General features: G+C 33.5%; 1 protein-coding gene across 1 annotated transcript; it reads right to left on the reverse strand.

Annotated features, from left to right (window-relative positions):
* Nucleotides 1–4,396: 4,396 nt before the first annotated feature.
* LOC126776599 (uncharacterized) lies at nucleotides 4,397–8,308 on the reverse strand. The gene is made up of 5 exons (XM_050499246.1): nucleotides 7,404–8,308; nucleotides 7,225–7,324; nucleotides 5,355–5,459; nucleotides 4,768–4,923; nucleotides 4,397–4,444 (listed from the first exon to the last, which is right to left on the reverse strand). The coding sequence occupies exons 1-5, from the start codon at nucleotides 8,306–8,308 to the stop codon at nucleotides 4,397–4,399; spliced, it is 1,314 nt and encodes a 437-aa protein (XP_050355203.1).
* Nucleotides 8,309–12,121: the final 3,813 nt, after the last annotated feature.

Raw genomic sequence — 12,121 nt, forward strand, 5'->3', positions numbered from 1 at the left:
CTATTAAATGTACTGCTTGCTTAAATATATATCATCATGGCTGCGTGGGAATTTCGCTTGCAGATTTTAAAAAGATTCTACCGATGAATAAAGCTAAATGGAAATGTCCAAGTTGTAAACAGACCAAAAAAAATAATAATATAAGTCCCATTACACCTAATGTCGCCAACGAAACCAATTTAGATCTTGCACAGCCCTATTCGACCTTGAATACTAAATCTATAATAGACCACTTTGATGAACGTTTCACTCATTTAAATTCATCTATTGAATCATTTAAAAGTTTTATAACCAATGAGTTTAAAAAAGTTACCGAAACTGTAAACGAATGGACAAAAAAAATTAAGCTCGTTGAATCATCAATTGATGTGGTCATGGATCAAGTTAATAATTTTGACAAGGAAGTTACAAAAATACATAACATCGAATTGGAGTTAAATGAGCTAAAGAATTCTATGAAAGATTTAAAAGATAGCCATTACAAGAATGAACAATGGGTTCGACGTTCAAATATCCAAATTAGTGGAGTTCCCCAAAAGAAAGGCGAAAACCTTATACAGTTAATAAAAGTGCTCGCTGATAAGTGCAATTTCCCTTTGAACCCGGTTACTGACATAGACTTTATCACAAGAGTAGCGACTAAGAATGATTCCAATGACATCAGGCCTAAACCAATTATTTTAAAAATGCAAGCTCGTTACAAAAAAGACGATTTTTTGTCATTGCTTCGAAAATTAAAAACTATAAGAGCTTGCGATATAGGATTTTCAGGAATGCAAAATCAAATTTACGTTAATGATCACCTTTCTACTCGCAATAAAAGTTTATTCAATGAGGCAAAGCGAAAGTCAAAGGAAAAGGGTTATTTGTTTTGTTGGGTACGTAACTGCACGATTATGGTTAGACGCACAGAAAGCTCGCCTGTCCTGCACATCACTTCTGAAGATTGTTTAAAAAAAATCGTATAAGTGCGAAATTGTTTTATTTAAAACATAAGTTTCAAGTGTCTAATTTTATTTTGTTAGTATTTTTTCATAACTTTACTTTTTTAGTTAGTGTCCATTTTCATGACTTTTTTAGTTATTATTTTATTGTTAGTGTTGTATATTCTTTTATGATTTTATTCGTTTTATCTGAGCAGCGTTCATTGCGGGAATCATTTATTTATGACTTATTAGAAATAGAAACTATGAAGGAATTTTTATTACAGATATGTAATATATACAATTATTATTTGTGTTTTAAGTATTCAACATGTTCTTAAATATTTTTTATCAAAACGTCCGAGGTTTACGGACTAAAACTAATCAATTTTATAAAAACGTGCTTAATTGCGATTATGACATTATTTGCCTAACAGAAACTTGGCTTTTACCTGGAATCTTTGACAGTGAAATATTTGATGCTCGATATAATGTTTATCGTAACGACCGTGATTACGAGCAGTTAGAAATGACAAAGGGAGGTGGTACTCTGATAGCGGTCCGTCGCGAAATTGATGTTGATGTGAGAAATGTTCAGTTGCCTAATTTTCCTAGTGCTGAAGTCACTTATATAAAAATTATAACTAAACGCGGTATTATTAGGAAAATTCTGCATCTTTTTTGTTGTTACTTTCCACAGAATAATTCTCAAACGGATTCACAGCTTAATTTTTTTGAATTTATATCTGATTTGATTATAGAAAATTCACAAGATGATATAATTATTACAGGTGATTTTAATATACGAGATGCTGTTTGGTCATTAAATAATAATAATTCAATTTATATTTTAAATCCCTCGGAATGTCTCCTTGTACATCAAATATTTGTTTTTATGAATTTTACTGGATTACAACAATTAAATTATATTCTTAACTTAAATAACAGGCTCTTAGACTTAGTACTTTCCAATCTGAATTGTAACATATCTCGTGTGGACCCTTTATCAGAACCTGAAGATGAACATCATCCTTCCCTTTGTATTAAAGTTGATATGAATACCATTGAGCGAAATTTAAATCCAGCTATTCGTGTTGTACGTCGCTTTCACAGCGCTGATTATGATAAAATTAATTTTGAATTAGCTAAAGTTAACTGGCAACACGAATTTAAAAACAAAGATATTAGTCAGGCAGTTGATACGTTCTATCTTATCGTAAATCACATTATAGAGACATTTGTCCCGTCTAAGTGTATAAATGAGATCAATAAATATCCACGCTGGTTTACGCGACCCTTGATAAAATTAATTAATAAAAAATTAAAATTCCACAAAAAATGGAAAATTTATGGCCAACAAAACGATTATAACAAGTTCTCTGAATTACGTCTACAATCAAAAAACTTAGAAGGAACGTGTTATAATGAGTTTCTGGAACGAGCAGAGAATAATATTCGTTTTAGCTCAAAACAGTTTTGGTCCTATATAAAGACTAAAAAAGGTCATACATCTGTACCTAATGTAATGTATTTTAACTCTCAAGTTGGATACAATGGACACGATATAGCAAATATGTTTAATTCTTATTTTCATTCAGTTTTTGAGGATAATAGTGGAAATCAAACAATGGATCACTATTCTACTAGCGCAAATCAGACTATCATCAGTTCTATCGAGATTGTTGACAAAAAAGTAGAACGATATTTATCGAACATAGATACATCCAAGGGTTATGGTCCAGATGGAATACATCCCATTTTCTTAAAAAACTGCAGTAAAGTGTTATGTGTGCCTTTAACAATGCTTTTCAAAAAATCATTGGACAACGGATCATTACCAACTATTTGGAAAAAATCTTTAATTACGCCGATTTATAAGTCTGGAAATAAAAACGATATAAAAAACTATCGCGGTATTTCTAAATTGTCAGTTATTCCAAAACTTTTTGAAAAGATTGTCTATGATACGATATTTCCATTATTAAGGCCTCTACTTACCTGTAACCAACATGGTTTTATTAATAAGCGATCCACTGAGTCCAATCTGTGTGAGTTCTTGCATACAGTATTAAGTGCTATGGAAGTTGGTTTCCAGGTAGATGTCGTATACACTGATTACTCGAAAGCATTTGATAAGATATCGCACAATTTGTTATTACAAAAACTTAACAACATCGGTATACATGGTGACCTTCTACGTTGGCTTACATCTTATCTCCGCGAAAGATCTCAAGCCGTTGCTATTAAAGGATATACGTCTAGTTTTATTCCTGTAACATCGGGTGTACCACAAGGTTCTCACCTTGGCCCTTTACTTTTTAACATTTTTATTAATGACGTAACTAATTGTTTCAAAAATTCTCAAGTTTTATTATACGCTGATGACACTAAAATTTTTAAGATAATAAAAAATAATCAAGACTGTTTTTATTTACAAGAGGATTTAAATAAATTAGGACAATATTGCATTGCTAATAATTTGCAGCTTAATGTTGACAAGTGCTGTGTAATTACATTTTCGAGAAAAAAAGAACAAATAATTTTTGACTATTCCATATTTAATACTAAATTAAAAAGGGTAACCGAGGTGAGAGACCTTGGGGTACAACTAGACAACAAACTTATATTCGATAAGCATATTGAGGAAATAGTGATGAAGTCGTATAAAATGCTTGGATTTATCTTTCGGCAAGGGGCAGACTTTAAAAATATTCATACCTTTGTAATTTTGTACAATGCTTTCGTTAGATCCCATTTAGAGTATGCGTCAACTGTTTGGAATCCACAATATGCAAAATATGTCAACTTAATTGAAAATATACAAAACAAATTTATCAGGAGGTTGCGATACAAATTTACTTTTCCTGACTCTGTTTTTATGCCACTTGAAGAACGTAGAGAACAAAGAGACCAAATGTTTCTTTACAAAATATTAAATAATTTAATTGATTCTCCATATCTGCTCAGTGAGATTTTATTTAAGTGTCCTCGTTTTAACGCTCGCTCTCAGGATACTTTTTCAATACCCATTTATAAAACTAATTATTTCAAAAATTCTTTTATTCTAAGATCTTGTAATAGTCATAATAGAAAATACAACCACATTGATCTGTTTAAAAATAGTTCAAGTAAATTTTATAATCTTGTGAAAAATACTTATTAGTAACTAACCATAACCATATTTACGTTAAAATTTTACTTTGTCATAAATAGTTATATTTTATGTAACATCAAAATTAGTCCACTTCCCTGTTAAAACAGTAGTGGAAACTTAACTGGCATAAGTGTTAAAATATGATTATTATATTAAGTTGTAATATACGATATGCTGTATGTTTCCCTAATAAATAAATAAATAAATAAATAAATAAATAAATAAATATTTCAAAAAAAAATACTTATTTATAAGTAGGTTTTAATTCAATGAAAGTAAGTTATAATGGTGAGGCTTATTCAATTTTAATTACAATGCATTATTTTTTGCTTAGAAGCGTGAAGTAACTGTAGGATCCTTTAATAATCTGTAACAAAGCATAAATTGTTTGAAAATTTTACTTATAAATCATTAGAATGATTTTGAATTAAACTGACAGTAAAGGTAATTTCACAGTATTTATTATTTTTTACTATTATAAGAGGCTAGTCAATCACATCAGAAGGTTTGTCTCGCATGAAATTCTGTCATATAACCGCCGCTATTAACGTGGCTGAAACCTTGAAAAGTTAACTTAAAGGATAAATGGCCTAGCAATGGGAATTTTGCGACCTACTTTTATATTAAACAACTTTTTTTTTACAATCTCAGACATATTAAAAGAAAAAATAAAAAAGATATGAATCTTACGGCAACAAAAGTAGCCACAGTTAACTCTGTGAAGGGACCAGCAGTGAACCTAATGGTTTTATTCAATTGTCCGCCGAGTAACAAAACACATCGGCGCACGCGCACGCTCTGAGACCACCAAGCACTTGCGTATACACCTTCATCAACTGTCATGCTCTGGAATCAAAATAGTTTTAAATTTCTCGAATGTAAGCTATATTTAAAAGTAAATAAAATAAAATTGGTCTATTTCAGATATTATGATGTTACTTTATCCTCAAAAACATGTGTTTAAATAAAAAAGAAAACAACAAAGAATTTATAAATCTCTGTTTGATGTCTATGTAAGTATTACGAGAAAAATCATTTGACAAAAAGAGAAAAGTTATTTAATGAAATAGTGCAGGGTGACTGTGGGTAACGTTTGTTCGCAGGGATCATCATCATCATCAGTCCACAAACAAAAAGTGATGATAGCTTAATATTCATAATAAAAGAAACACACAATAAAATGAATATAACACAAAACATATTCCGCAATACACGAATTTGGTTTATTTTAAAATATTATTTATTTTATTATATTATTACAGTTGAAAACCTCATACCATAAACAAAACTGTATTGCTATGCCAGCAATAAAGGAATAGCTGAGCTACAAGAGCAATGAGATATTCCGCTATCCAAATTTGCTGCATACTAGTTGTGCCTTCCTGAAAACAAAACAATATACTTGTGAAGGAAATGAAAATATGTTAAAGCTCACAGAACGTAACATAAAATTCAATCAATCTTAATTCATAACTTGGTACATAAATAATATAAATGTAAGTGAATAAAGTATGTTTTAGAGTAGGTCGCATACTAAAATATTATGTAGACTTCGCTTCGGTCATTACCCTTTTTTTTTTCTCGCTGGAAAAACACATTTATGTGTTTCCCCCACATGAGGTGGGGGGGTATGTGGGACTCGCCGGCGCTGAAGGCGCCGGAATACCCACTAAAAAACCAGCGGTACCCACTCCGTCTTGCCGGGGGACGTCACGGGATCACTTGCGCATACTACCGTGCCGTCTCGACAGTTGGCCCGCTTCTGCGGGCCTCCAAATGATAGGGGGTACTCGGGGTACGGAGACCCCCTAGCCCCGGCGACACTCACGGCGGGAGGAGAAGATGCGCATAGCGCCGACGTCTTCTCCCCGGTCTTCTTCGGCGAAGCGGGTCAGCGGAGGCACTCTCCTCGCGCTCCCGCTCCGTGGCCTCCTTCTGCGACATGACATTTTCGCAGAAGGAGACCATCTCCATCCAGCACCTTTCGCTACCAAGCATGGCATTTATCATGCTCAGCAGCGAAAGGTCTCCGCCGATTAAAGTCGCCAGGGAAAGGCGCTGAGGCCCTCAAGCGGCACACTCCATCAGAGTGTGGCATGCCGTGTCCGTAGGCGCACCACACTCGTGGCAGGAGGGCGTTACCCGCCTGACTTTTCCGTGCAGGTACTTACCGAAGCACTCATGTCCAGTAAGCACCTGAGTTAGTCTGAAGGTCAGTGTGCCGCCTTTTCTCGTTACCCAGCGACTCAAGTGGGGACGGATCGCCTCCACTGTCGCCAGGCCTGCTGATGGGGACCTCAGATCCTCCTCCCACCTACGAATCAGGGCTTGCTGGGCGAGAGTCCTGATTCGCAGCACCTCCTCCAACGCTGGACGGTCGCCACGCGACCTCACTTCCGCCCGGAACCGGTATCGGTCATTACCCTTGTAACAATTTCCTTTTTCTCATAAAAAAGGCTGATTCCCGTAATTGTAATGTTTGTGGTAAGATAGATGACATACATCATGATTTATTAGAATGTAATAAACATAGAGACCCTAGGGAAGCATTGATAAATAGATTTCAGCTATGTCGGTTAAATGTCGGAGTTATGCAAAGTGTTTTATCAGATCCCACGTTTATAGTGGCCAAAGCAATATGCAGTATGATGTCTGTCTGTCAGTATGTAACGTAATTATAAATCCTATAAGATAAAATTTGATATGTAAGATAGCTTAAGGTACGATGGGTTTGACATGCCGCAAGGATAAAAAACCCGTTATAAAAAAGAAAAGAAAAAAAAACGTATGTTCTATGTATATATTGGAGCAAGTTTGATATATGTATTTAATTAAAGTAATAATATTTAAATTAAATAGATTCTGACAAGAGCTAAAAATTGAAACTCCGATCCGAATAAAAAAATATATTAAAAAACTTAAAACGATCTCAAAATGGCGTCGCATGCGATGCGTCACAGTCCTCGCTCAACGTACCGAATTATTTAATTCTTAAGATATTGAGTGGTGGTTTGATGTAAATGATAAGTAGCTGCAACACTATACTGTATCCCCCAATCTTGTTATATTAAGTATTTTTAATACCCCTATGTAAGCAAATTTATAGAAGTTCACGTCAAATATAAATTTATTGTCAAAATACAATACCGTTGTAAGTTGCACGGCGCTGGCGCAAAACATGAAAGAACAAATGATGACGTACAAAAACATTACAGGTGATAGTAACGAATTTAATATCTTAGTGTATCTGAAATAGAACAAAATGTCCAAGTTAATAAATATATAAAGCGATGAATGTTATTTTAATTAATCAAGAGAAAAGATACTTGATCAGTTGTACGTGATGATTATGGCAATCCCGTATCCTTCTTACAGCTTCCACATAACTGATACGTTCTAGACCATCTCCAAATAAACGTTCACAATTTGACTTTAGAATTTCAAGTTGACCAGAAAAAAATGTAATCAAGACAACAGCATTCGAATCATAATTTGCAACTATACCGCCACCGTAGAAACAAATGAGGGAATGAATTAGAACTAGTACCCAATAACCAACTCCTCTAGTTTTATCAAAGGGTGCCCAAGAGCTCATTATCTCAGGGTATGCTGCGGTGCCATGTCTAATTTCCTCTCTTCGTTTTATTGATGATAGGTAAATTACCAGCGGAGCTAATATAACAGTGAAAACTGTAACTGTGACTAGGCACCAATAAAAATAAGTGACTGATCTTGAATATCCAGTATATTTTTTGATGATTTTATTCATGGTATCGTCGCGTTTATTTCTTTGTACTTTTTCTAACATTGATACGTAATCAAAGATATATTTCCAATGCTTCTGCCACGCAATGAAAGATCCAGCTTTGACAACGCATACTGTGCTCAACATCGTAACCGATAGATTCCTTAATGCCATTTCCAGATCTGATCTTATGTACCACAACTCAACATATTGGGTCATTACAAAGGTGATAGCTAGAAAATGAATTATGTTATATATAATATGACTCATTCCTTTATTAGGTTGCCACATGCCCCATTTTTGTAAGCCCCATAAAGTTGGACCCAAAAATGGATGAGCCGGATCTTCTAAATTCGTCAAAGCTTGGAACAAGACCATTTTTATCGGGCTTTTATTCGTTACCAAGTTCGGTAACAGAATGACTTTTATAACAAACCTCAATCCAAAGGCATTTACTGAATACAAATATACAACTATGCCTTCCATTTTTGCCTTGTATTTTATTTCTGCAGAGTTTTTTTTAGGTATATATGGTAAACAAAAATTATCTATTTTTAAAAAATATATTTATTTTATTCAACAATATGATCATTAAAAATAAATAGAACTAACATCAAATCCACCTCAAAACACTATTCTTCAAGCTCTTTTGACTATCATTTACCAAATTAAATAACTCCATATCATGTGTCATGTGAAATATAATAATTTATATAAATCATTTGATAATATTCCAAGACTTGAATATCTATATATATTATAATTATTATACTGTATTGAAAATATTTATTTATTTTATAAATCAACAAACAGAAATATTTCAGAAATAATTCTGTTATTGTTCGTAACAGAAGCAGTAAATGATATAATATATACTGGGCGGAAAGCTGTCCCAATACATCAAATTAAATTACACATATCGTAATAAAATTATAAAAACAGTAAAATTTAAATATCAGTTACATATTTCCCTTCGGAATAAAATTACAGTGCCGCCTGATAACAAAATTGCTACATCGTTAGTATAAGAACCTAGAATTACTTGATCCTTAAAAAATAAAAAGTCTTTTACGTAAGAGACATATAAGAAAGCTATAATAAAGAAAATACATTTTCATTTTTATTACAATAAATCATATTATTTTTTATAATGTTTTGTTTGTTTGTATTTATTAATTAATTTATAGTTTTATATAATATGCCGACGTAATCCGAGAGAAGATTGGTGATCATGGCGGTGCTGAAACTGCGACGATAAATTTTTAATTGTTAAACTCCGTACATAAAGGTTAATACAAAGTTTCTTGCCGGCTTTTCTCAATATGATCCACATTTCCCTCGCTCGCAGAGCTATCGTCCAATGGCCAGGTACATAAAATAATTGGGCGTCATCCTTGACGGCTGGGTCTTCAAAGAGCATTCGAGTGCCCAATTTACTAGATCGAGGACGTAGCTCTCTCATAAGTTAGATATTTTTCGCCTCCCGAGGAGAGGTCCGCTGAGCCGCAGATGAACTGAGCAGAGTACAGGTGCAGCCAAAGATGCGTTATATACATATATTATTTCTTCTATCTAACCTCAACAGACATGCTATTCGTGCCTTTGGTAAATCTTAGCTTAGCAGTTTGATGTACCTGAATGTTTGTTGCGTGTTTGTTTCCCGGCGGTATAATAATTAAAATTTCAGAAATATATTATTCTAAATGTTGTCGATTTTGCGCTGCGTAAAAAACGATAAATGCTCTTAAGCTATTTACTGGACTTAGTTATACAGATTTGACTATAAGTTACTGAAAATTTGAAATGGCCTTGAAAATTTTTTTTTTATATTTTTATTAAAACAAAAGTCATTTATAAAGACATCATAAATACACATAAATTATAAAAACATTGATAAAAGATTAACCTTCGTCGAGATTCGCTGCCGCGCTAAGTCTAGTACTAAGATTTTCGGATACTGTTCTACGCAAAACGCAGAGTATATTGATTATATACAGTAACAGCCTGTTAATGTCCCACTGCTGGTCTTAGGCCTCTTCTCCCTTTTGAGGAGAAGGTTTGGAGCTTATTCCACCACGCTGCTACAATACGGGTTGGTAGAATACACATGTGGTAGGATTTCAATGAAATTAGACACATGCAGGTTTCCTCACGATGTTTTCCTTCACCGTCAAGCACGAGATGAATTATAAATACAAATTAAGCACATGAAAATTCAGTGGTGCTTGCCCGGGTTTGAACCCACGATCATCGGTTAAGATTCACGCGTTCGAGCTACTGGGCCATCTTCTTCGTCGCCATCGCCTTTTGTTTTATTACCTAGTAGTTGGTTGTCACCAACTTCTTTAGGTATTTACAAAAAAAAAATGGGGTTATCAATCTGAGCTTCGGAGGCCAAATGTCTCTCCTATTCCCTTACTGACATAGTTGCATGTAAGTCCTAGGTAAAACCAAAGAATTACTTGCACCACTATCTGTTGTCATGTTTTTTTTTTTATTTTAACGTATCGCAGAAACGTCACTTTCATCGAATATTACAATTCATGATTCAATTAAATTCACTCATAGAACTTTATGCGTATAGTTCTTCCTAGAAGTGATTTATTGCAACTAAATTACCAAGAAGCGACGAAACGTACATGAATGCCTCCGTTCGGTAGAACGACTACAAAATTAACATTTATACCCTCTACTTATTTAACTGCTTATATGTATTCATTATAATAGTATATATATATTATTTATATGTGTGCGGCGTAAGTATATATAAGTATCAATTTGTACATATTCAGACATACACTTGCATTTACTTTACTGTATTCTCGTATAATAAAGTTTAAAATAATAGAAATAAATTTTATAAATATTTCAATAAAAAGATTTGATATAAAATAGTTCTTCACACTATAAAGAGCATTTGATTCTCAAATGTCAGAACCAGATGCGAATTCTCCTTTGAGCGGATTACTTTCAGTAACATTATATTACAAAGGTAAGGCTAATATTCTTTGCATTTTTATATTATGATACCATAACGCGTGTGGTATATAACAAACAAAGTACGTGTAATCTTAGACAATGACAAATAAAAATAAATATATAGTTATTTGTATATATTGTACTTCAAACCAAATATAAACCATAAAAAAACGGCAAGAGGGATTTGGATGAAATTTGGATTAGAGATAGTTTATACCTTGATTTACCAAATAGTTTGCCTAACCTGACCATAACTGTCTCTCTCCTCTCTTGGGCGAAGCTATAGGCTGAGGCTAGTATAAACATAAATATTATTTTTAATGTTGAATATACTGTCTAAATATCTGTTTTCAGACAAAATATTGGACATTTGTCTTAGTGACATATTAGTAATACGAAATATAATCATTATTTGACGGCCCAGTGTAAACATGTGAATTTTAACTGTAGATTCATCTCATGTTCGACGGTGAAGAAACATCAGTAGAGATGTCGAAAATCTGCCATATGTGTTTTCACTAGTTCCCATTTGAGCAGCTCAGTAGAGTGAGTTGAAACCTTCCCAAAAAACTCCTCGTAATGGGAAACTTCAGCCTCGACTTAACAGTGGAACTTTAATATTTTATTTATTGTTTAATGATGTATTAGAAAGAACTGCTTAAAAATAAATAATTCGAATACACTTACTGATGGTAAAAATAGAAACTACCGACTGTTCGAGAAAGGGGACGTATCTAATAAATGAAATGTGCTATAATGTAGTTGTTATTGTTAAGTCAAATGTCATTTAAATATAATACTGTAAGAAATATAAACAATGCCTCGTCCCAATGATTGCACCCGTTGTTTCATTCTTCAAACCAAAACCCAGTGATTAATATGATGAGGTAGATTTCTTATATAGTTAGTACTTAGCGTCTATACCTATTTTCCTATTTTGTCCTGAATAAAAAAAAATCTCATATATATTCGTAGAGCTGGTACTACATATTCAGACGAGCTGGCAGAAACCCAAGCATTATTAGGTGACGATGTTGCGGCGCTTCACTATCTATCATCGCGGGGTGCGGGGACGCGCCTACCAACTTAACTTCACTTGTCGTCTCGACTCGCGTGCGCGACACACATCAGTTCTTCATCATATAATTATTTATCATTAATACAAGTATTCAATTTCCAAAGTCTTCGTTATTTTTACCACCACAAAAGCAGCTATCGAAGCTAAGAAAATGGTCCTTCGAGCCGGACTTTCGGTAAAATTAGCATTTTACGGTTAATTGCTTGGAAAATCGATAAACTATCGGCTTAAAATCTGATCAC

The sequence above is a fragment of the Nymphalis io genome, chromosome 20 (genome assembly GCF_905147045.1).
Source record: "Nymphalis io chromosome 20, ilAglIoxx1.1, whole genome shotgun sequence".
NCBI classification, from domain to species: domain Eukaryota; kingdom Metazoa; phylum Arthropoda; class Insecta; order Lepidoptera; family Nymphalidae; genus Nymphalis; species Nymphalis io.

Excerpts from the sequence above, each read along its gene's own strand:
- LOC126776599 (XM_050499246.1), bottom strand. The coding sequence starts at position 8,308 with ATGGAAGGCATAGTTGTATATTTGTATTCAGTAAATGCCTTTGGATTG. Across the intron at positions 7,325-7,403 it reads CATCACGTACAACTGATCAA|ATACACTAAGATATTAAATT; the intron begins GTATCTTTTCTC and ends GTTCTATTTCAG. Across the intron at positions 4,445-4,767 it reads CTGTGGCTACTTTTGTTGCC|ATTATTAAAGGATCCTACAG; the intron begins GTAAGATTCATA and ends GCTTTGTTACAG.